At 37.3% G+C, this 27,307-nt stretch overlaps 1 protein-coding gene across 1 annotated transcript; it reads left to right on the top strand.

Annotated features, from left to right (window-relative positions):
• The first annotated feature begins 12,195 nt into the window (after positions 1-12,195).
• On the top strand, positions 12,196-14,783 carry LOC147619223 (serine/threonine-protein kinase STY13-like). Its single transcript, XM_086772864.1, has 2 exons — positions 12,196-13,390; positions 14,326-14,783. Exons 1-2 carry the CDS (start codon positions 12,549-12,551, stop codon positions 14,669-14,671), a joined length of 1,188 nt encoding a protein of 395 aa, XP_086628990.1. The 5' UTR covers positions 12,196-12,548; the 3' UTR covers positions 14,672-14,783.
• The last annotated feature ends 12,524 nt before the right edge of the window (positions 14,784-27,307 follow it).

The following is a 27,307-nucleotide window of genomic DNA, read 5'->3' as shown; positions in this document are numbered from 1 at the left end:
GACACACTAGGCATCCCTAGTGCAACATAGAGAGATAGTACACGTCACATGTAGCAAATATATATATATATATATATATATAATTTTCAAGATGTTAATTTCATCAATCTACTCATAAAAAAGGTCACAATGTTTTTTTGATGTGGTCATTATTTGTATTTTTAGAAGACTTTAGGAAGGTTTCCCAAGAAGGCCATGTGTTATAGCTCAAGATATGTCATAGAAAGGCATCAAATGTATATTTAAAGAAGAAACAAAATTTTTAATTTGAGAATTGATTTACGATTAATGTATAATCATGTCTTTCTTTACATTAGCATATCATAAGAAGATCAATAGCGTCAATGGAATTATTATCTATGCTTGCAAATGCCTATTGGTGGGTGCACTTGTATATAAGAACATGTAATGATAACTTTGGAATAATCTAACATGTTGAAATATATGTCATGGCTTGGTGTGTTTGTGTGAGGAGCCCAAATGTGCTGACCATTTTAGAGCTTACACTTTTAGAGCAAGGTCTCAATGTTTAATCCCATTTATCTCACATTGTTTTTCAATGACCAAGGAAATGATGCATGCCTAAACCCCTCCCTACTTGAAGATGAGTGTATGCCAATAAAGCCACTTTTGAAACATTTACATTTATCTATTAGTTTTATAATATACAATTGTTTCAATATAATATACAATTTATCTATTAGTTTTATAATATACAATTGTTTCAATATATACACTAACTTTAATCTATTATACCTTTCTAGCTCTAAGTTTAACATAAATTATCACACCTTTCAATCTATTATACCTTTCTAGCATTAGTTTAACATAAATTATTCTAATCAATTTAAACCTCTAAAATTCACATTAGACAATTTTAAATCTCTATAATTCAAGCTATATAATTTTTAAATTAACCTTAATTATGTTTTTTTAATACACATTTTAACTTGTATCACATCCAAGAAGTGTTAAAAAAAACATCTGGTTTTACATTTTTTAAATAACCATTATGACTTACGTTATAAGGTTTAATTATTGGTATTTAAAAGATGTGGCATTTTCAATTTAAAAAATTAGAATAAATGTTTGAAAAATATTTTTTAAATGAGTAATTAAGGAAAAGAGCTATAAAATTTGGAACAAATTTTGTGAAAAAAGGGGGTACATCTTCAAGAATTAGTCGTAAACCTGGCTCCATAGGTGTAGCCCACAAGTTTACAATCTTAAAGATTGCACCTCTTCAACAATGCATCTATGTATTTCCTCTGCAACATAATAATGCCATCATTATGCTGCCTTAATGCCCAAATAATAGTGCAATGTTCCAAGAAATCATTAGGGCATGTGAGCATCATATCATCAACGTATAACATGATGACCAATAAAACGTCCTTAGTCCTCTTAATATAGAGGGTAATGTCAATTGGAATGTTGCAAAAACCTTGTGCAACCTAGTATGCATGTATCTTTGTGTACTATTATGCTCTGGGAGCCTACTTAAGACCATATAAAGCTTTCTTCAATCTGCATATTTTGATTCCTGACTTTTCTGAACAAATCCACGAGGTTGAGATATATAGACCTCCTCATGCAAATATCCATTCAAGAAAGAAGTTTTGATATCCAACTAACGTACATTCCAACCTTTATGTGATATTAATGCAATGACACTTCTCATGGTAGTCATATGACATGTGGGTGCAAAGGTTTCACCATAGTCAATGCCTTTTTTCTGTGCATAAGCCTTGCTTTGCATCCCTTGACACTACCATTAGCTTTACGTTCAAGCTTGTAAACCCATTTCATGCCAATGGCCTTCTTGAGTCTACCAAATCCCATGTATCATTTTTGACTATCAAATTACACTCAGATTGCATAGAACTTATCCAATTTTTAGATTCCTTTGCTTCATCAAAGGAGATAGGTTCCTCTTCATTACATGAACTGGCAATAAGAGCATGACTTGTGTGTCAACATGAGATACATGATGAGAACCTACACGTGTTTTGATAGGCAAAGGAGTGGCCAATTTGTTGTCATGTAGTGTTTGCGCTAACCATTTTGGCATACTTTTTTACTTCTCAATTTTCCTTATTTCCTCATCAACTACATCATCCACATTTGCCTCATGAATCGGATGATCTGTGGGATGAAAAACATGTTGATTTGTAACCTGTGGGCTGATTTTTAGCATTTCTTTAAGGATCCAAATGCTTTACATCAATGTGTCCTGCATTGACCAATGGAAGAAGAGTGTCGAGAATATTTCTGCAAACATACATTTTGTTGTTTTTTACATGAAATCAAGGGCTGAATTGCATCTTCCACAAATACAACATCTCTACACAAGAATCCACTTGGATGATAGAGATGGTAACCTTTACTTTTCGAGTTGTACCCTACAAAAATTCATTTAATAGCCTTATCATCAAGCTTGTTGCAAATTTTCTCAAGCACAAGTACACATGCAAGATAATAAAAAATGTGTAAGTGAGCCATGGAGGGCTTTCTCCAATTCCAAGCTTCAAAAGGCGTAATTGTATACAAAGCTTTTGTAGGATACCTATTCAAAACATATGTTGCACACAACTGCTTTCAGCTAGAAACCATGTGGTAACTCCTGACTTTTGACCATACAACATGCCATCTTCATGAGAGACCCATTTTTTACATTCACAACTACACCATTTTGCTGAGGTGTATAGGGCACAATACATTGGTGTTTTATCCCATGATCAGCCATGTATGCATGAAATGCCTTAGACATATACTCCCCCCCCTCGAGCGATCAATATGTAGGGTACCAATCTTACATGTAGAAACATTTTCAACCATAGTAACAAAGTGCTTAAAGCACATAAAAACCTCTGATTTCTATTTCAATGGATATACATAGGTATGTATAGAATAATCATCAATGAATGTGACAAAATAGAGGTAGCCCCCAATAGATGGTGTCCTCATAGGACCACATACATAAATGTATATAAGCTATACAATTTTTGGACAGCTCTAGTTGAACCATCTTTGGAAAATAATGCCTACTACATTTTTCCAAGAATACAATCCTCACAAACATGATGTTTGATAGGGGCTTCAAGATGTGGTAGAACATACACTATGTTATGCTTATGCAAATGTAGTAAACTGTCAAAGTTCAAGTGACCAAAGTGTACATGCCACACCTTAGCATCACCCATTGCCTTTGTGGCAAAAACTCTACATACAGAATGCTTTTGTCTTTCATATGTATCTAGCCTGTAAAGGCCATGAGACAAAGTACCATAAGCAACAATTGTATTGCCATCACTGCAACCATGAACAATACATCTGAGATCCACAAAGTAAACCACTAAGCCAGCCTTCGTAATGGTCATGATAGATAATAACTTCTTCTTGATCCCTAGTACATATAATACATTTGAAAGCATGATTGTTCCACCATTTGCAGCAGTGAGAAAATTTTTTACCAACTCCTTTTACATGATATGAGGAGTTGTTTGCACTTGTAACAGTGTTCTTGTGGAGCAGATTCAAGTGATGATAACAAACTGTGGTGAGAAGTAATGTGCTTACTAGCACAATTGTTAAAATACCAAACATGTACATCTATAATAGCTATGCATACATCCTTATGCAAAGGGTCAAAGATGCACTACACAATGAAAGCCCAATCATCATGTGTATGGTTTGCCGGTTCTTTGTTTTTTGCATTAGATGCTGATGCATTAGTTTACAACCATACCTGAGTCTTTCTTTTTCTCCTTCTCCAACCGTGCCTTGCACTTATTAATGTAGTGACAAAGTTTCCTGCAAACAGTTGCATTTTCTCTTTTTCTTTGGCTTGTTGCCTTCCTTGCCTGCAAGCTTGCTTGATGATTGATTTTAGCTTATAACTACCTTTGCGTCTTTGTTAGCTGATAGCAAAAGCCTAATCTTCTATATGCATGATAGATCTGTTTGTCTGGATTGCTCTGCTTACAAGAACACAGAAACCAATTGCTCAAACTTCAAGGCATTTGGATTACCTTTCATCATGAGTTTGATGGTAGAAGTAAAACCTTGATATGAGTCTAGCAACACATTAAAGACAGTAGGCACTAATGAACTGTTAGGATATACTTCATCAACACTGGTGGCCAACTTCTCCTTAAATCCTTGATTTTTGTAAGAAAATTGTTCATGGAGTCTCCCTCATCCATATGCTTTGACTCTAATTACTTGCGTAGATAAGCAACATGTGCTTCATTACGTACTTGGTATAATGATGGAAGGGAATCCCAAGCATGTTTAGTAGTCTTGCATGATCGAATGTGAGGAATGATACTTCTCTTAGCTGACAAAGCAAGCAATGCATGTGCCTGCGCATCTCTTTCATTCCACTTTATTTGTTCCTGTGTAGGAGAAATCCTGTGTAGGAGAAATGCTATCTTATGGTAATACACCATGTGAAACTAAGTCTGAGTCTGTAGATGTGCCTTCTACATCATGTTCATCAGAGGAACCAAGAAGTTTCTCAGTACCAACCACAACATTCCATAGTCCTTTGGCTACCAATACATGCCCTATCATATAGGACCATAACGGTTAGTTGGTCTCGTCAAGCTTATCCTTAGCACATAACATCCGAAATGCATCACTGTCTACCATTTTTGATAATACCTAAGCACTTAAGTAATCATGCAGTCTATAAGTGCTAAGTGTTTCTTTGATTTAACCAAGGTGGTTGCTAATAAGGTCGCCAACCAAGGAGACCTACAAGGTTTATGAAAGAAATGCAGAGAAAAGTGAGTAGAATTTTACTCGTAAGATGTAGAGATTGATGTTGCTGAAGTGTAGCTCGTAGACAAGATCCGGCGTGGTGAGTGTTTGTAGATGCTTTCTTGTTTATATGCACACTTGTCTATAGTAGATCTGACAATACTACTCTAGAATCTAATGAAGAACAATGCAAATCTAGTCCCCGAAGATGTCTGTAGAAAACCAAAAATCGTGCGAACGTCCTCTGAAACATGCTCAGAACAAAAATCTGATCGAAAAACTTCAGTATGAAGTACTTCACACTTCACAGTCTTCTTTCTTCTCCTAGAAGGGCTCCTTAATCTGATTCTAGAAGACAGGCAACTCGGGGTAAAGGGTAGGTAGCAACAACAGGGATAAGGAGCGTACGCTTTGATACCAAATGTTGGAATTAGGGTTACAGGAACGCGCGCGCGCGCACACACACACACACACACACACACACACACACAGAGTGTGGAGAAGCTCAACACAATGAGATGATATATAGATAATATGAATGTGTGCTATACAAAGATAAGTATATCCCAAGATGGCTGTATACTAGCACAAGGAAAAAAACCTCCTAAAGAGGGAAAAAGTGCCTCGACTGGTGCTAGTGTGTTCACACACATCACTACTAAATATGGCTACAATGTGTAGTACTTGCATGGTTGAGCCAACTTGACGATTATATTTTTGGGGAGAAATTCTCAGAAGATAAAGTCAAGTGTGCTAGTAACCACTTGATTGGAAGTGCCGGTGAAATGTCACTAGATAGAGTAAACTTAAATCTAAGTCTTGTGAAAAGCTTTTTAGAGATTGATCAAGAAAGAATTTTATCACCATCTTATAAAACCAAAGCCAGGCAGCAATGTGATATTTTTAGGAAACTAGAGAAGGAGAAAAAGTGCAAAGAATAAAGTTTGTAGCAAGTTTGAGGCCAACCATTAGAGAAAAATTGAATATTTTTCACCCTCATTCTCTTAGCACTGTCATATCTTTAGCTATCAATTATGAGAAGAAAAATGGTATTCCCAAGTATTTTTGCCCTCATTCTCTTAGCATTGCCATACCTTTAGCTATCAATTGTGAGAAGAAAAATGGTATTCTAAAGGAGTTTAAATCAACACTTCCATCTGCACCCTAAGCCCTAAATATATCGACCCTTTTCTAGACCATTTGAAAGACCCAAATTTGGTAGTGGTGGCACCAACCAACCCTAGGTGAACATTAATAAGCAAGATACTTCTTCAAAAGAGAATAAACTAGATACATCTAGAAAGACTAACATTCTTATAAGCCTCGTTTGGTGGAGTGTTACAAGTGCAACAAAGAGGGTCACTAGATACATCTGGAAAGACTAAGGAGCCTTGCAAGCCTCGTTAGGTGAAATGTTACAAGTGCAACGAAGAGGGTCACTATACACACATGTCGAGAGAGGAATAGAAATCAATTGGCGGCAACAAAAATCAAGTCGTTTACATGATTGAAGATGAAGACAATGATGACCATAATTTTGATAACGAATAAACCGACTTTGAAGGTAAATACAAGATTCAAGTTCATTCTCTCTTCAAAGTAAAAGGAACCATAAAAGGAAAGGAAATTGTTGTTTTACATGATGACGGGAGTACATATGATTTTATATCTCTGAAAAAAGAGTTATGAGAATGCTTAGTCTTGAATCAACCACATCATTGTTTAAGGTCAAAATTGCATTCATGAGCACAAAGTACAATCACACAAAAGAGGTTAAAAACTTAGGTACTAGTATTCAAACCTATGAGGACAAACCGGGATTTCCTTCTCATTTCCTTATAGCACCTTTACAGAGAGTAGATGTGATCTTAGGTATGCCTTGGCATCACTAGTATAATCCATAAATAGATTATGATACTCATGAGATGCGGATTTAAAAAGATGTTAGTCCATTTGTCTTAAATGCTAAAAGGAAAGATGACTTTTTCCTTCTCTTAGTTGTACATAAGCAAAGAGATCTTTGAGAAACTAAAAGAAGACCTATTTGGTGTTAGACACAACACCAACCCACCATTCTCACCATCCATTTCTGTCTAAGTTCTCAGGATGTTTCTTAAATGAACTACCACCTAGACTGCCTAGCTCTAGACCCGAGGATCACAAGATTGAGATATTACCAGGCGATTCTCTTCCTTCGAAGCACCTTCTAGAGTGAATATTCTTGAGCAATAGGAAATCCAAAAGAAAGTAGAGGAGCTTTTAGTAAGAGGATTAATATGACCTAGTAGTTCACCATACGGAGCATCTATGCTTTTAGTGAAAAAGAAGAATGGTACATACCGGATATGCATTGACTACTTTGCATTGAACAAAATTGAAAAATAAATACTCTATCTCTAGAGTTGATGATTTATTAGACAAATTGAGGGGAGCTATGGTATTTAGTAAAATTGACCTTACATTTGGATATCATCAAGTAAGAATGGTTGAAGAAGACGTGTACAAGATTGCTTTTAGCACATAGATCGGATATTATGAGTTCTTGGTTATACTTTTTAGACTAACCAATGCTCTTGTGTATTTCAGCCATATGATGAATCGGATCTTTCTTAAGCATCACACTTTGTGGTCATTTTCTTCGACAATATTTTAGTTCTTAAAAAAAATGTTGAAGAGCATGAAAAACATTTGGAGTTATTATTCTCCCTTCTAAAGGAAAACTAACTCTTTCTCAATCCTGAGAAGAGTAGGAAGTTCGTAAATAATTTTGCATACATTACATATCCACTTACCGAACTCCTAAATAAAACTCAAGGTTTAAGTGACAAGAGAAATCTTTTCAAGCTTTGAAAGAAACTCTCATAAATGCACCTATGTTATCACTACTTGACTTTAATAGACCTTTCTTTGTAGTTGTAACCAATAGTAGTCATGGCATTGGGACAATACTCATGCAGGACGGATATAGCCTATGTGAGCTCTGCAAGTTAAAGCTAGTAGAGATAAATTATAGTACTTATGATAAAGAGTTGATTGCTATAGTGCATGCTCTTAAGATTTGGAAACACTATTTGATGGGATTCAAATTTCTAATTAAGACAAATCAATAGAGTATCAACTTTCATCCCCTAATATCAGATAGATCAAATGTGTATCATTTAAAGTTTTAAGCCCATTATATAGTATATCAACCTAGAAAAGAAAATGTAGTGGCTGACTTTCTTAGTAGGGGGCCTAGTATTAATCATTATTCTTCCATTAAGAGAGAAAACCATTGGATTAGTAGGCATGATAATAGTTGGAACCCTAAAGGTAAAGGTTGTCTCTTTTATGAAAAGAAATTATGCGGAACATAACCATTTGGACGTATGGTTATGGAAGAGATGCTTCAACCTCCATATATGGGGACATAGAGGTATTTCCTCCACTCCTCAAGTTGTTGTGGCAAAGCATTTTATTGGCCTTTTATAAAGACTATACATTATCTCAACCAAAGCTTTAAGATCGTTGTATTCACCTTTTACATAGAGGTGTTTCCTCCACTCCTCAAGTTGTTGTGGCAAAGCATTTTATTGGCCTTCTATAAAGACTATACACTGTCTCAACCAAAGCTTTAAGATCGTTGTATTCACCTTCTACAATTTGCTTATAATAACACACCTCACACAACCACTTGGCACCATTTGAGATTGTTTATAGAAAAGCCTTACCCATCCTGACTACGAGGCTTTCACATAGGATCCACGCTACTGGCATCGTGCGGCTATTCATTCCACATAAGAGCGTTATGCTAAACAAGCAAACATGAAATGTAGAGACATATCTTTTAAAGAAGGTGACTATGTACTTTTGAGGATTGAAAAGAGCTACTTATAAATCTTAGAAACATCCAGTAGTGAAATTGGCACCGAGGTTTTACATACCATTCAAGATAATTAAAAAGATTAATAACCTTGCTTATCAACTAGATTTGCCATCACATTGGAAGATCCATAACTCTTTTCACATTAGTCTTCTTAGACCTTTCAAAGGACCTTTACCTTCCCATCCAGTTTATGAAGAGCATCCTTTGATTTGTTGATGAACAAGAAGAACTTATTCTATATTCAATCATTAACCATCACAACAGGTAATGTATATACCAAGTATCTTATGACTTTCAAGAACCATTGTATTAAAGATGCTAGTAGGTGGACGACTGAACAAATTTTCCATCAATTTCCAGATCTTATTTGATCATATTAGTAGACATGCAGATGAGGTTAGTTGCAATCCAAGGAAGAGGAAATATTACATGTGATGTGTACTCTCTCTCTCTATGGTGTACTTGGGATGCCTAGTGTGTCATTGTATTTAGTGTGTACTTGGGATGCCTAGTGTGTCATTGTATTTAGTGTGTACTTGGGATGCCTAGTGCGTCATTGTATTTAGTGTGTACTTGGGACACCTAGTGTATCATTGTATTTAGCTCAGTATTGTGGGATTCTATTTAATACTTGGTGCTAAGTATATGCTTGCATGGATTTAGGTTATCGTGTTTGTGCTTGTACCATACATGTGAGAGTTGATTTGTCAAGCGAGCCCAAACAATTCCATATTCACATGATAGTAGTTGGTTTGTGAGTGAATCCAATTGATTGCTACCACATGTTAGTATGCCCTAGGTGTCTTGATTATTTTTGTCTAAGTGCGTGTGTTGATTATTTTTTTCTAAGTGCTTGTGTGCACCATTTTGATTTATTATCATTAGGCCCATTGTTGGACAAAGGTTATATTATTTTGATACATTAGGCATTGGACAAAGGTTACTTTAAGAAAAGCCCAATTTTGAAAAAGCACTCTATTAATGGCTCCAAAGGCTATTTTTGATAATATGATTAAAATACATCATGTGGAAGAAGGAGCCACACACGTTGGGGGAGAGAGTACACCAAATATTGTGAATTTGATTATTATGTGTTTGCTTTATGTTTGGTGCAAGGTTTGTGCTTGGTGCAAGTTTTGATGTTCTATTCATAGTGTTTGAATCCTTCTATTTATCTGGTTAATATTGGCAAGGCAAATCTCCATGTACAAGATCCTTTGACAATATTAGAGAAAATTATGTAACCATAGGTTGTCTGAATTAAAAAAGGATGTGATCTTTTGTGTTTGATGAATATTTGTTTTCATCTTTCTCTTTTAATACTTAACACAAGGCTTACACTCAAAGCTTTCTAAATTCAGGTCTACACTTAGATAATTATAATGCAGTGTGGCAAAAAATCGATTAGAATAATTTCAACATTCCCAAGGTGAATGTAATATAGAGTTTTTCTTGTTAGCCAATGTGTGTTCCAAGCATTAACTTTAAAGCTAGCTTTAGGGCTTCAATTAGATAAAGACAATAGATAGCTCAGAATAAAATGATTTATCTACATCATCCCGCTGATGAAACGATTAACGTATAGGATCGTGGTCACTAATGAATAGTAGCTAAATTCAATGGTGATAACATAATTTTAGGCCATGGTTTTTATTTATGCACTTTTTTTTTCTAGTGTAGATTTTTTTGAAGGCTATCATAACCAACTCACAATTTTAAATTATGAGATTCTTGTTGTAATTGTGAAAGTATGAATGGTCACTAATGAATAGTACTTAACCTCAATGGTAATAACATAATTTTAGGCCATGGTTTTTATTTATAGATTTTTTTGAAGGCTACCTTGACCAGCTCACAATTTCAAATTACGAGATTCTTGTTGTAATTGTGTTTTGATGTATGAGTACTTGTACCCCAATTTTGGGACAATTTTCTAATTGTTGGCATTTTTAAAAAAATGAATCCTTGTTCCAAGGTCATTTTGAAAATTCCTTTACTTGTGGAGTTTTTCAAATCGCTTGAAAACACCTCTTTTTAAAGGGAATCATTTGAAGATGTCAAATGTTTCTCATTAAACAGGTAATATTACCCACTCAATCTACAATAATGTTATACGATCAAGGTTATGACAAGATTTCCTAGTTTATTTTACCACTTGATATGTGCACATTTACAAGCTTAACAAATGTATATAATAATGCTAATAATTGCATATCCTTTAAGTAGTGGTGGATAAGCCCATTGTAAGCACACTCATATAGGTGTTCTTTACACATCTTTCAAGTTATTTTATTTAGATAATGTCAAAGTGGAGGCTATTCTCATACTTTTCGTTGAAAGTAACTTTAATACACTTGAGTGAGGAGATTCTACACTACTTGAAGGAAGGTTTGTATCAAGATGCATCTCAAGAAATGGAAGGATGATGTGGCTAAGACTCATAAATTTAGCCTGATGTTACATGGCATTGGACTTTATCGTGCTCCTCAATATTCCAGTTGTGGAACCTTCTTTGTGAATCGAAGTTAAATGGCTTACATTGCTTACTCATAGTGTTAACCACTTACCATGGATATAGAATGGATGTGCAATCGTGGACGTCCATGAACCCACCCATCCAAGATTTGTGAATAAATGTGAAAATGGCGCGATTACACAACATCTGTTACAACATTCCTATGATAGATGTGGGTCTATTTGCATGAGGCGTAGCTATGTAAACTTCAACACATCAATGGGCTTGTTCTTGCACTTACAAAAAATACCATCGATGGTCCTATAGTGGGTGTGGGTTTGGGTAGTAAATCTACATGACCCTTCCACTTGTATTTTAAATATACCACTGGTGGTATATCTGACTCAGCAACTTCTATGTCAACCCATATCACATGCAACGAAATTTTGTAGTCATTTGGCTTTAGCAATTACACCTCTTGCAGACTTTGTAGTTGTTTGGCTTTAGCAATTTCGAGCATGTTCTCACAGAATTGAAGGCCCACTAGCCAGTGAGTAGCACGTTCACGCGTAATGATAGGTAGATCAGGTCGAGCAAGTTAAAAAAAGGTTTCGTTGGGTATATGTGGAAGCAACATAGAGAAGAAATTCGTGTAAAATTTGTGGGAAGCAACACAGAGAAGAAATTCGTGTGTAAAAATTATGGGAAAGAAATGTAATACTCCTCCCCACTTGCGCAGAGAAGGGGGAATTTTCAACCTATCACACCTTTCAGAAGATTTAATGATGATTGTTTTTATGTCGAAAAGCTTGGAGAGCCTCGGTGGGATTTGTAAAGAGAAGGGATGGTTCGAGGGAAAGATAGAGGACCGCTAGGACTGGCAAAATTACAAAAGGATCTGGGCAGCATTAGTCGTTGCCCATTCGTCGCCAACGACTGGCCAAATCGGAACAGCGAAATTGTTAAGCCATCTCCATTACACGTTGGGGTGAGAAGATTTGGGATGTGGTGTCAACCAGTTCGGTCAATCGTGAGAACAGCCTCTTAGTGTTGATTACAAGATGGCGAGAACAGCCCCTAGATAGCGCACAACGATTATGCGTGTAAAGGCGCCCTCCTGGGAACTGGGTACAGGCTCATGTGAAGGGACATCTCTTGCCATGGAAGCTGCCGTCTGAGAGAGACCATTTCGGATTACGAAATTCTAGCAATCAGCTCTGTTCTTAGGTGGAGACTGCCTGCCTACCCAGGACTGCCGGCCCTCTTTCTGGGTGCTCGATCGCGGAAAATAGCTTGCTCAGAGCTCAGGATTAGGTTTTACTCAGTGCTCGGAGTTAGGGTTTCCTCCGAGCTTCAGAGTGGATCACCTAGGGCCTCTCAGAGCTGTTTCTGAGGGCTTACTCATAGCTTTAATTGAGGGTTTCTCAGGGTTCAGAATTAGGGTTTTGCAGACGAAGGGGCGAGATGCAGCCAAGCATGGCGGGCCTTGATGGACCATTTAAGATCTTCACGGAGCGAGACTACCTCAGATTGGCAGAAGTGTCCGGCATGTCTGTGGACAGCTACCAGACTAGCTATGGAGGGTACAGCAGCGTCGGATCAAACAACTCCACCACAACAATGCTCATTGCGGACAACAATTCTAGGTCCAGGGCGGGGACCTACGAAGATCACAGCATGGTGCATAATAACAACAGTTTAACACATAGACTCACAGAAGATGCCCTCTCAAGTGCGCTTCTCGATGACAGGTTCTGTACAGAAGGGCTTGAAGGTTATGATGGATGGACCATCGATCTTCGCAGGCTCAACATGGGGCCTGCATTTGCACAGGGTGCCTTCGGTAAGCTCTACAGAGGCACATACAATGGCGAGGATGTCGCAGTCAAGATCCTTGAAAGGCCTGAGAACAATCTAGAGAGAGCTCAGATCCTAGAGAATCAGTTTGCCAAGGAGGTCACCATGCTTGCAACCCTCAGACACGAGAATGTGGTGCGGTTTATCGGCTCTTGTAGAAAGTCCATGGTCTGGTGTATAGTCACTGAGTATGCCAAGGGGGGGTCACTGAGGATGTTTCTTGCAAGGCGACGATCAATACCCTTGAGGCTCGCCGTGAAATATGCTCTTGATATTGCTCGTGGGATGGAATATCTGCATAGTTTTGGGGTTATACACAGAGATCTCAAGTCAGATAACCTTTTGATTACGGACAAGTCTATCAAAATAGCAGATTTCGGAGTTGCAAGGATTGAGGTGCAGACTGAAGGCATGACACCAGAGACTGGAACCTATCGCTGGATGGCACCGTAAGTCCTACTGAAATTATCTTTTCTGCACCTGTATGTAGGAATACAATGCTCTCTTGGCACTATGACATAGCAATGCTCAAGCCTCAATTGTCTTCTCATGTCTTGGTCATGTTATAGCTGTCATGCCATTGCTATAAGGATACCTGTGGTTATGTCTAAAAGATCTTGGCCTGCGACAGTGAGTAATCCTATTTGTACTTAAGATCTGAATACCTAAAATAATGCCTCAACACAGTATGGAGTACTCATAGAGGTGTGCTTTTTTTTGCAACCCTTACGTATGTTCAATGCCATGTTTTTGAAATTGCGTCAATCTCTGAGGTGGTGACCCAAGTCTTTCAACTGCTCTGGTTATATATAACCATCACTCGACTTCCCTTCGTTAAACCTTATATGTCAGGTTGAAACCCTAGTAACTTTTTGGTGATGATCCTAATCATTCAAGACAGTCAACCAAAGCATGCATAGGAGTCAGGGAAAGAGACAAGAAGCCAGAAAGCAGCCGCCATGTGACTCAGCTAATCTGGACCAGCCAGCTTTAATCATGGCAATAGGCCTGCTAGGAATGTTACTGCACCTTTCTAAGCACAAGCACATGCAAGCGCACCCATGCATTCTCTAAACCCAACACTCCAATGGCTATGGAAGTTTACACTAGGAAGGTACATTCATGTCCTTGGTGTACGGACTTGGATATTTGAACATGCGATTTGACTCAACGTGCACTCAGGGGCGATCTTTCCTTCCTTGAAAGGGTCACATTATGGCCTTTTGTTCTCATTCTGTTCTAGCTGTGGTCGGGTTTTGTTAATATGCATATGCTAGCTTTATGTATGGGGCATAACTTGTGTGTTGCAACATGAGGTATTCTCAAAGGCCATTATCACTGAGTTTTCTTGGCTTTTGTTTCTTTACCCTTGGTTTCTTTGCAGGGAAATGATACAGCGTCGGACTTACAACAGTAAGGTGGACGTATACAGCTTTGGTATAGTTCTTTGGGAGCTTATAACTGGAAATCTTCCTTTTCAAAACATGACTGCAGTCCAAGCGGCATTTGCTGTCGTAAACAAGGGTGCGAGGCCGGAAGTTCCACTAGATTGTCCCCCAGCCCTTGCACACATAATGACACATTGCTGGGATTCAAACCCAGAAGTGAGGCCAACCTTCTCTGAAGTTGTAGAGCTTTTGGAAGGTGCTCAGCAGATAATCTTGAAAACAGTGGGGACTGCTAAGTTTCGGGGATGTGGGTGTTTGACGCTCCCTCTTACTATGGACTAGTTATCTTTTCTGTACATATGATACATTGACCTGCTCTATGTTCAGAATTAAAAGTGTGTTGTAGACCTAACTGCAAGAATTATTAATGCATTTTGGCAGTTATTTTTGGTTAGGAACTTGTATGACCATTTCTTATGGAACATGCTGCGTTACGGAATGTGCATGCATTTGTTTTATTCCGATTGCTTCTCATGCCATTTACATTGTCATTTCTTGGGTCAGTTACCCAGCTTTACTTCATTTCCAACATGATGCCCTTATGGCAAGCTATGCTTTTTTGAATGGTAATTTATTTTCTTAGACTAATGCAAAGGCTCACTGCTTCTAGTTCAACAACCCTTTGCTGCACGCATGTAGAAACTGACAGGGAGTCTTCCTCATATGTCAGCTTGAAGTAAAATGAGCTCACTTTTGGTTCCAAACCATCGTACATTAGTAGGACCTTTTTAGGATCTATATGTCGTACGTCGTGACCCCACTGTGAGCCCTAGTCCATGGACACGTCAAGCACAAGCTACGTAGGTGTCGCTATGTGTCAACCCACTTGGAGAACATAGCACATAGCATTTAGGTTATCCTAAGGTAGAAGCATTAGGTATCTTAGGCTTTGGCAAGCCTTAGGGCTAGCCATAAGCAAGGCTCCTATATGGGGTGCCCAAGAGCCACAAAATGGGCCTTTGGCATGGTGGCCAGCAGACAATCTCCTAGCCTCACGTATGTGAAAAAGCAATGGTAGAAAGGGCCATTTTCAGCAAGTTGTGGGCTCTTTCTTACAGACGGACAATAGATGGCCAACTTGATGAAGGGGGATGTAATGAAGTAGATTTGGTTGCACATACACATGGGGAATGGGGCCTAGGCACTTGGACTTAGGGTCATTTACATGTGTACTTTTGGGAGAGCCTTGGGCTATATTAGGCATAGGACTCATAGGCATTGTACCTTTTTAATCATTGTCACTCTATAGACATCTGTGTCTTCTTGGTGCTCATTATGCTGGCCTTCTTGGCTATTGCCTTAGGATAGTGACTCACACCCATGTTGTCATTCCATGCTTTGAGTGGTCAACTCTAGTTTCTTGCATTGGTATCAAAGCTCTTGGCTTAGATTTTTGCATAGAGAGTGATTAGATGATCATTATTTTTGGATTATTTTTAATCTAATTTTTAGAATGCGGTTTTTTTGATTTTGATTAGTGATAATTATTTTTGGATTACTGTTAATTCAATTTTTTTGAAATGTATTTTCTTGATCAAGATTAGTGTTAATCATTTATAAAATTGATTTTTATAAAGTGTTTAGATTTATTAATTTTTTTGTTTTGATATGATTAGTAATGAAACTCATGTTAATTATATTAAATTTATATTAATTACTGTTTTCAAAACCCTAATTTTAATGTTAGATTTCTTGACCTTCTTGATCTTGATTTTTGAAACTTTTTTAATTTTTGAAATTAAGGTTTGCAGAGATTTTAATAATCCAATATTGAGTGATTTTCTTTCACTATTTGCTTAGAGTGTTTACAATTTTAAATATTAATTCGTAAGGTCAAATTTTTTCAAAATCAAATCTTAGATTCTCAAATCTTGAGTTCTTGGAGAAGTATTGCAAGAAGAAGATTGTGGTGCAGAAAATCCAGATTGCTCTGCAGAGTTTTCAAATTACGCAATTTTGGACAGATTTTAGTGCAGTTAAGGTTTTTTTTCCAGGTCCTTGTTGGTACTTCCATCGACTCTACCAGAGCCTTTTCTTTGGGACATGTCTGGAAAACACATCAAAGATTACTCTAAACTCTTTGGATATCTAATTAATACCATCCCATCTCCTGACACTTTGCTGAACCAGGCTACATCGCCTTTGCTTGCAAAGCTCAACCAAGGCAGGAGCATTTTCAGTGCACAGCACTACAGCGCATCGCCCTGAGCGTGCAGCAAACAATGTTAAGCAACAACGAAAACAAATCGGGCAAGACGGTGCAACGCCATCAGCGCACAGTGAGCAGACCCAGACGTTGCCATTAGCTTCTACAGATCCTCGCCTCTCGAATCAAGCATCAGCCCAGCGCAACAACAAAACTAAAAGAACTATCATTTTTTTTAAAAATTCAGGGCTTAACATACACAGTCTTTTGAGGTTTTTTGAGTGCTGGACACACACACACACACGCGCGCGCGCACACACCATTTTTTTAAAAAAATTCAGGGCTTGACAACATACACAGTCTTTTGAGGTTTTGGAGTGCTGGACACACACACACACACACACACCGACCATAGGGGAGGTGTCACATGATTTCGTGCTTTTATTAGTGCTTGTTCACGTGCATTGGTGTATTGTGGGCCTTATTCACACACTTAGCACATTGTGGGCTCTTCTCACACATTTGGAAGATTTTTGTGATTCTTCTTATGGAGCGTGTTGACATGCCACGTGTGGGACATTGGGGATTATTCACGTGCATTGTGTGAGATCTTGGTACATTGTTCGTACGTTTAAGGTTTTTGTGAGTTTATTCACACACGCCTCATATTTTGGATATTTGTATGGCATCGATGTGCAGCATTGTGTATGTATCCCATGCAAGAGAGCTATATGCATATCATGATTGTATGTTTAGCTTGGATGAGCAGGCATCATAATCATGTTATTCTAATGAGCACATAGCTATGTACATGTGTGCATCTCTCCATTCCTTTGTATGGGATCAGACAAGAAGCTATGTGGCCTACCTAGATTTCATTGATCGATTTGGGGCCCTTTGCACATACCAGCACTTCTGGGAGGAGTGGCATGCATGCAAGTATGGGTTTGATCCCATAGCATTCCATCAAGGATGATTATGATGTTCATGCTACGACTATAGATGATTATATGGGTGATGATGATCATAGTGATAATTCATGGGATACATTTTGTGAGTTATGACATGACAAGATTGGATCCTTGGAGGACGTGTATCGAGCATGCTTCCACTTTCGTCACTATCACAGTGGTGTTCGCATGGGCCTTGATAGCTTCTACGACTCACCCACGACATTGACTAACCATCATCTTATTGATTCTCATTTACTTAGACTGACTCATTCATTGTATTATGATGGTGATGTATTGTACACACACATGATGATATTGATGTATCGCATGCACATACACATGATGATAGTGATACACGTGCACATGATGCCACTAAATCATATGCACATGATGATGATGTGTGTGATAGTGATAGCGAGAGGGTTGTGTGTGAGTTAGATCATGTGGGCATGACCTCGAGGGAAGAGATGGCAAGCATATCGAGCATCAACACTTTTATGCCTATCATCTTTCATGCGGATCATCATGAGGATATTCTACGTGGTGACATTCCAGAGGATTGTGTGCATTTGATTAGTGATGCATCCATTAGCGCATTTGATTAGTGATGCATCCATTAGCGCATTTGGGATGGGTGTATCCATTAGCACACTTGAGATAGTGATACTCTACATACAAGTCACGAAGACGCCTATGAGCATAGGCATGAGTTACTAGCATTAGATGCATCAAGCTAATTTTTAAGGATTTCGATTTGTGGAAATATTGGTAATAGGACCACTACTCTTGGTATTGATAGCATTCTTAGCAGTATTTATTTGGATAGAGTTCATGTATTTAAGCAGTCAGGGGGGATAGTGCATGAGAGTAGTGATGATTTTTTCAGATTAGACCTCGTAAGAGAGGTAGAATTGTGCATATGGATCTAGAGAGCTTTGTATTTGATTTGGGCATTTTCCTAAATCCAGTGATTAGAGAGATTGACCTATCTTTGGATATAGGTTAGACATGGATTCCATTGATGGATGCATACCATGATGATGATGATGATTTTAGAGATTGTGAGGATGATGATCATATCTATAGTAGATCATATGATATAGATCCTGAGAGATTTGCTTATTTGATCTAGACATCTTCTTATATCGTATACTATTGAAGATAGATTTATCATAGGATTTAGGTCACATAGGGAAGTCATTGATGGAGCTGGACCATGTTTATGAGAGGATGACCTTGGAGGCCTTGGAGATGTCATAGATGATGATACTCTACATACAAGTCACGAAGACGCCTATGAGCATAGGCATGAGTTACTAGCATTAGACGCATCAAGCTATTTTTTAAGGATTTCTATTTGTAGAGATATTGGTAATAGGACCACTACTCTTGGTATTGATAACATTCCTAGCAGTATTTATTTGGATAGAGTTCATGTATTTGAGCAGTCAGGGATAGTGCATAAGAGTAGTGATGATTTTTTCAGATTAGACCTCGTAAGAGAGGTAGAATTGTGCATATGGATCTAGAGAGCTTTGTATTTGATTTGGGCATTTTCTTAAATCCAGTGATTAGAGAGATTGACCTATCTTTGGATATAGGTTATACATGGATTCCATTGATGGATGCATACCATGATGATGATGATGATTTTAGAGATTGTGAGGATGATGATCATATCTATAGTAGATCATATGATATAGATCTTGAGAGATTTGCATATTTGATCTAGACATCGTCTTATATCGTATACTATTGAAGATAGATTTATCATATCGTATACTATTGAAGATAGATTTGCATATTTGATCTAGACATCTTCTTATATCGTATACTATTGAAGATAGATTTATCATAGGATTTAGGTCACATAGGGGAGTCATTGATGGAGATGGACCATGTTTATGAGAGGATGACCTTTGTTAAAACCCTAAGATCTCTCTAGATAATTGTTATGCATAACTGAATGCATAAATCAAGCCACCCAACCACCCCCGACGAGCCCAAGGGATGCACACATGAATAATAAATGAAATACATCATACCTCTACCTTGATGTCCCATACCATCAAGAGGTATAACTCCAATCCAATAGCATGTAGCTATAGTGTGAAATGGTAGATGAGTAGATATGGATCCCTACACAAGAGACCATAGCATAAGCCTCAAGCTTCCTAGCCTCCATGCCCCTATTATATAGGAGGGTCCTCAAGTGACTCTTGACTTTCCATTCCTCATGTGTAACCCTTGGATGCCTGACCCTAACCTTAACCCTTAAGGTTAGTCCTAACCCATGCTCCACTAGAGCTTGTTCCCATGCTCCCATGCTCACAAGCCTAATGTGGGTTAGCCTCCTAGTATATGCACACATAATGTGTATATAACATAGCACACATAATGTACATATAACATACTTCCCCTCTCTCAAAACATTGCACTCTTGCAATGAAAAGAAGGAGAACTACGCTGAACAATCTCAACCGACTCCCAAGTCGAATTCTCAATTTCCCTATCTTTCCACCTTATTTTAACCTCAAGGATTAGTCAACTAGAAAGTTTCCTTTCCCTGAATTCAAGTACCTTATCAGGTTCATGTGGAACATAGGATAATTCATCGACTTCAACGAGTTCTTGAGGAGTAACTGTGTTATCCTCACCTCCCAGTTTTCCTTTCAATCTATGGATATGAAAGACTGGATGAACTCTAATAATTGGAGATAGTTTTAGTTCATACGCAATCGTGTCAATCCGATGTATAACTCGAAATGGACCACAATATCTAGGAGATAAATTCGAGCATTTTCCCATTGACAAAGTTTGAAAATCTTTAGGAACATTAAAATAAACCAACGCTCCTGGTTCAAAAGACCGAGATGAGCGTCCCCTATCAACATAAAACCGTGCCCTATCATGAGCACTCCTGAGCTTCGGTCAGCAATTCCTCCACATCTCGCAAGAAATCCCTCGATGCATCAAGCTCGATGTCCTTAAGACCGACATCAATAGGTGCCCTGGGTTAATACCCATACATAAGTATGCACGGACTAAAAAATAATAGCCGTAAATTTAAAACTGGTATAGGTAAATTCCAACATTGGAAGATATTTTCCCAATATGATGATTTTCTAGAGACATATGCACGAAGCATATACTCAACAATCTGATTCATACACTCTGTTTGCCCCATCAGACTGCGGATGATAAGAGAAATTCACATTCAAAGTAACTTCCTCGTTGTAAACCATTCGGAATAAAGTAGGAAAACATGGCAGAAACCAGGGATTTATCGGCGCCCCGACATACCCACATCTGCATATGGAATAATCGACGTCTCGAGTTACCCATATCAACATAGAGAGTCATCAACGTCTCGATGAGTTACATATGTCCATCCGTAAACCTATCAGGTTGATTGTGTAAATCACCTAAAGTACGGAACTAGAGAAAGAAATGCCAACAAAGGAAGAATCCAAATTTCCTTATCCGAATACAACAAGATAAACTTGTTTGAACTGTAAAGAAAGAGATTTCAACAAGTGAAAATGCCGTTGCCCTCATCACAACATGTAGGTTATAGATAAAAGAAGTTTATCTAGAGAATGCCCACACTATAACTTCTAGTGAATTTAGAAAATAAGATTGTCTTTGAATGTTGAGGTCAACATGCTAAGTGATGTAAGCAAAGCAACAATCTTGAGCCCAAATTATCCCATAAGATAATATATGTGAGGGATCCCTAGCGTCCCATTCCACCATGATACCACCCATACATACCTTAACAATTTGAAACTCCCTAGTATGCTGTCTAGGAAATATGAATAAAATATTGTATAAAAGGAATAAGATGGCCTTATCCAGACTTTCACATACTAAACCTGTCTCTATATACTTGAGACTACATCAAGGAATAACTCCTTCTGAGAGTACATCATTAGAAAAGAAATTGAATTATTGGTGCCTTTCTAATGATAACTATCCAAAACACAATAAAGTTAGGATAGAAAAATAACTCACCTAGATATATAAGCAACTAGGTATCCGAGTTGGAATATACACAAGAGTACAAGAAATATACTCCAAAATTATGTGCAAAAAACGAAGGCAAGTAATACCTTCAAAGCACATGTAATTATTCAAAAGATCAAAAGATCCTTATAAAACCATGGATAAAAGCATAGAAGCTTCTCGAATCCATAAAAACCATAGTTGATCATAAGAATCAATGCATACCATCTAATGGACATTAATCATGCCAAAAGAAGCATTAAAATTGGTGGCCAACTCATCAATCCGGAGTATATGAACGTTGTGTTGTTCAAATAAAACTCCAAAGTAAAAAAGTGAAACACGTGTGTAGCACTCAATAAGAAAACCCTAGACATAAGTGATCTAGGCAAAACCTGATGAGTCCATATAAAACTTGGAAAACATCCAATAAAAATCCACCAAAATAAACCGATCAACTAACCCATGATAGAGTTTGTCTTAGGCTTAAGAATTAAGCACAATCCACACTTTAATAATAAGTGCCAAAATAAATTATCATGGAAAAATGTCAAAGGTGAAACATACTTTGAATGAAAATTATAGCCATCAAAAGAAATTAAGGAACATGTCCAAAAAGAATGGCTAAACAATGGTAAAAAATCATGAATACATCGTTTAGAATTAATTCAAACATAAATATCCATTAATACGATGTATAATCGTATTAATAAAATATGCGAATAACCCGCATCTATCTAATGTCAGCACGAGAAAATGTACTTCAACATTAAATAACCCTCGAAAATATTAAATTCTCGAGAAAAAGAATTATCATGATTTTTTTTCTAATTTTTTGCCAAAATACAATTGATATTTTAAAAATACCAATTTTTAGGATTTCTAAAAATAATTTCTAGAAATTTCCTAATTTTCCCTGAGAATCCCATCGTTCACTAAATTTCCAATTCCGCTCGACAATTCTCAAATCCAATGAAAATTTTTTAATTTTAATGGATTTTTCTAATTTTTTGGGTCAAAAAATATAATTTTAAAGGAATTTGAATGGTCACGGGCGCCCGAATGGATACACCACATGCCAAACACCAACCCCACATTTTTCCGAAATTTAAAATAACCTTTGTCTAATTTTCCACTAATTTTCAAGATTTTTATTAAAATTTTTAAATTACCCTGAACGCATTTAGAATACGAACGGTCAAAAAATTTCGGAATTCCAACGGTTTTCCCGGAATGTGGAAAGCCAAAAGTTTTGGGAAAATGAAAAGACAAAAAAAAATCGGAATGTGAAAGGTCAAAGGTTTCCGGAATACGGAAGGTCAAAAGTTTTTCCGGAATTCGGAAAGCCAAAGGGTTTCGGGAAAACGGAAAGCCACAGGTTTTCCGGAAGATCAAAAGCCAAGAATTTTCAAGAAGAAATTTCCAAAAAATTTTCAGAGATTTTTTTCCCTCAAATCCCAAATTTTTCTGTATTTTTCAGGCTTTTTTTCCAAGCTTTTTTCTTGAAAAATATCAAAAAGCTCTTTTTTTAAAATAAAAAACTCATTTTTTTAAAAATAAATAAATAAATAAATAAATAAATAAATAAGCTTTTATTAACTTATTTAGTGATTTTGATTTTTTAGGGGGGGGGGCGTTTTTTTCCGCCGGCTGCTGTGCGCAGCCCCCCCCCCTCCCGTCTCGTCGCCTACGCATGGAGAATGAGAGAGAGAGGACTCTCTCCTCTCCTCTCTCCTCCCTTTCCTCACCATTTCCATCTCTCCTCCAATCTCTTCTCTCTCTCTCTCTCTCTCTCTCTTAATCAGAGAGAGATTAGCTTAATCTTTAATTAAGCTTTTTAATTAACATATCTTAATCATAAGTAATTATGATTAATGTTAAAAAATCATTTTAAAGAGATTTTCTCCCGGAAAAGAGAAAGAAAAATTAGATTTGAGAGGCGGAGAGAGTCCCACGTACACGGGAGAGCATCTCATGCATCAACACGCTGTCCCCTACTGAATTTCAGTAGAAATTGACAGAAATTTGATCGCATTCCCGCGGAAAAACCCGCAAAAAATGTATAAAAATACATTTTAAATCAAAAAAATGCTCAAAAAATTTCTAAAAAATTAGGAAAAATTTCTAAAATTTCTAGAAATTCAGGGAATCCATCCTACAAAAATATCCACCATAAACTTCATGTATTGGTATTGGTGCTCTGCGATGGTGACATTTGGTCATGTATTTGGTTCATTATATATAGCCTTTGTATTTATTTTGTGCACGAACAACCTTCGATTTCGAGGAAGAAATCATTGTAGGAGGGAATGTTTTGTAATGAAGTAGATTTGGTTGCACATGCACATAGGGAATGGGGCCTAGGAACTTGGGCTTAGGGTCATTTACATGTGTACTTTTGGAGGGGACTTGGGCTATATTAGGCATAGGGCTCATAGGCTATAGGAAACTGTTTGTATTTTCCTCCTGTTCTATTGCACTTCTTCACTACAAAGTTAGAGAATGAAGAGTGATTTGATTTCGTGGTGCCATTTTCTTGGAGCCAACAAACCATTTTTTGCTTCATTAATCCTGCTATTAAGGAGAGAAGCAACAAAGATACAACACAGAGAAGCAACAGAGAAGCAACAGAGAATAAAAATGGAGGTTAGCAATGTTTTGATGTTGGTTATGCTCAATGGAGTTCTATAAGTTATGTTTTCCTATTGATTATGTGCATTACTATTCGTAAATAATAAAGTTAATAGTAAGATATATTTTATTGTTGGTTAATAATAATAATATGTGTATTAATTTTGGTTAATAATAATAATATGTGTTAAAGTTGGTGTTAAGTTACACATATGTGTTAATAATCATGAAATTTTGTGTGAGTTTTCTTGTAGGCATTGATTGTACTCAATGGAGATAGTGATGTATCTAAGTGTTTCTAGTTTTTTGATGTTTTAGGAAGCAAGAAGCTCTAAGAAGAGAAGCATACACTTCTAGCTAGATGAAGAGTATGTCCCATTGTACAAGAGAATTGAGGTTTCAATGATGAATCCATCGGTGATGCAATTACACAGACTAGCAGGGAAAAAACATATAGATCTTTGGGTTGATGGGTCTATATATCCACCTGATCCTATTACACAACAATCTCCCCAATTCTTAGGACTAACATCATTTGTCAAGTATGTTTGTGAGGGTAATGCAGAGTTATACTTGGAGACTTGCAACCCAAGCCCATGTTTTTGCACAACAGATCACGAAACTTATTAGATCATTATTGGCAAAACAAGAAGAGAACAATGTTTTGCAAGATGCTATGCCTGACATGGTAATGCAAAATGCCTATTTGATTAACAAGATTAATGATTTACAGGCTAGCAATAAGAAGATGAAGAGTCCAATGCTAGAGAAGATTGTCACTTATGGGCCCACAACGACACGGGAGGTACGTGAACACTAAAGGTCATATAAACCTATGCATATATTGGCAAAGATATGTGGACAATACAGGCGAAGAATCTATGCACAACATGATAACTTGCAAAAGATGTTTAGCAATCTAGAAAATAAAGTGAATCAAGGAATTGAAAAGGCACTTAGATATGGTGAAGTCCGTGCTTCAATGCCCAAAGTTTAAGTCAGTTGTTGGTGATGAAGTTATCATACAATACTTACAAGAAGTAAGTGATTACTTCACATCAAATGATATGCAAGGAATACGTTATAAGGTAGGAATAAGTTCTCAGTCTTATGGTATGATAAACATTTAGATACAAGGTTTAAAAAAGTGTTGCAAAAGAAAAGGGTATTACCTCTTCCTAGACCATTTCATGTGGCGCAAGCACGACAATCATTAAAGTGTTGCAAAAGAAAAGGGTATTACCTCTTCCTAAACCATTTCATGTGGCGCAAGCACGACAATCATTAAAGAGTAAGGTGGAACAATAAATTGGTAAGCCAGTGCACTTATGTCACAGACATGTATGCAAGTATGGGTCAAAGGAAGTGCCGTTTGTCTTGCACAAAAATAACAATTCTATATTAGATGTATGCAAGTTACAATCTCTAATGGTAAAATTTTACAATGCAGAATGTGGAGGCAAGCTAAATTTTATTTTGAAGCTTGATGAAAGTGAGGTTATCAAAGGTCAGAAGTTAGAACGTGTTAATCTAACTCTCATGAATAGAGCACGGGATCCTATCATCTTGCCTGGTCATCCTGATTACTTTAGTGTATAGTCTGAGAATGAAATTTGGTGGCTTGCTGCATTTAAAGTACCAAAGGAAGATTATAAGATTTTGAAGATTTTCTTTAACTTGACAAAGATATCTAATACAGTGCAACGTCAAAATCATGGTGAAAGTTTGCACGTGGAAGGTTATAGTGAGTATCAAGGGGAATGGCACCTTGCTGGAGATCTCAAAACTTTGAAGTGCATGTTTGGTGTGTCAAATGCAGTAAATGCAGAATTTCCTTACATATATTGTATGCGGTTTAGAAAGAAAGGTAAAGAATGGGAAGAAAGAATGGGAAGAAATAGGCAGAGAAGGGTGTCCTACACGTGATCAATTTGTTTGCCATGGGGGCCAAATGGTACGAGTATATCCTAAGTGGGATCCTATTCTTGACATCCCCTTGACAAGAGTACACTTTTGCACTTTGAATGCACTAGTGAGGATCATAGACAAATTGGTTTATGAATATGTGTGTTTTTCTTATAAAATGCAGCCAGCTTCTGATGCCCAAATTGGTTTATGAATATGTATGTTTTTCTTATAAAATGCAGCTAGCTTCTGATGCCCAAATCGGTTTATGAATATGTGTGTTTTTCTTATAAAATGCAGCCAACTTTTGATGCCCAAATTGGTTTATGAATATGTGTGTTTTTCTTATAAAATGCAGCTAGCTTCTGATGCCCAAGAAACATGTAAAAGGGTGGAAGAAGTATTATTTGGGATGGGTTTACATTGAGGCCAGGTAGAAATGAAGAAGGATGAAAAAAAGTCCAGAGCAAGCGGCAATGTACCATGCAAGCCTTGCTTTGGCGGCTCAAAAGCAAGGAAATTCCTCTCTGCACCATGAAATGAAAATGGAGAACTACTATTACAACAACCAGAGAAATATGAAGCATGGAAAAAGTTACATATGGCCATTCCTGATCGAAGCAATGGAGGAAAGACTAGAGTAGCAAAAGCAAAATAGACAATCTATTTCTGTCTCTCTCTCTCTCTCTCTCACACACACACACACACACACACACACACACACACACACACACACACATAGAGAGAACCATATACAACATAGACACACATACAGTACACTCACAACAGAGAGAGAGAGAGAGAGAGAGAGAGAGAGAGAGAGAGAGAGAGAGTTTGTGTAGTTTGGGCGTGATATGGCTCTTGTAAGGGTAATGGAGGTGCTTTATTGCACCGCCAAATTGCTCACACATACACACACATACATCTACACTTATATCACACACACACACACACACACACACACACACACACACACACACACACACACATGCACGCACGCACTAACACACACGTAGAAATATATACAACACAAACACACAAATACAGTACATCCACAAAGAGAGAGAGAGAGAGAGAGAGAGAGAGAGAGAGAGAGAGAGAGAGAGAGAGAGAGAGAGAGAGAGAGAGAGAATTTTTTGCAGTTTGGCGCGATATGGCTCTTGTAAGGGTAATGGAGTTGCTTTATCGCACCAAATTGCACAAATATAAGGAGGAGTTTCTCTCCTTTTCTAATTCATGCCAGTGTCTTATTATTAGAACCCTAGAGAAAACTTAAGC

Source organism: Cibotium barometz, chromosome 33 (genome assembly GCF_041138505.1).
Source record: "Cibotium barometz isolate CiBa-2024 chromosome 33, ASM4113850v1, whole genome shotgun sequence".
Lineage (NCBI taxonomy): Eukaryota > Viridiplantae > Streptophyta > Polypodiopsida > Cyatheales > Cibotiaceae > Cibotium > Cibotium barometz.
Note: the sequence above shows the minus strand (reverse complement) of the source record. Positions and strands in the feature narration are given on the sequence as shown.

Coding starts and splice junctions, on each gene's coding strand:
- LOC147619223 (XM_086772864.1), top strand. CDS start 12,549: ATGCAGCCAAGCATGGCGGGCCTTGATGGACCATTTAAGATCTTCACG. Junction 13,391..14,325: donor ACCTATCGCTGGATGGCACC/GTAAGTCCTACT, acceptor GTTTCTTTGCAG/GGAAATGATACAGCGTCGGA.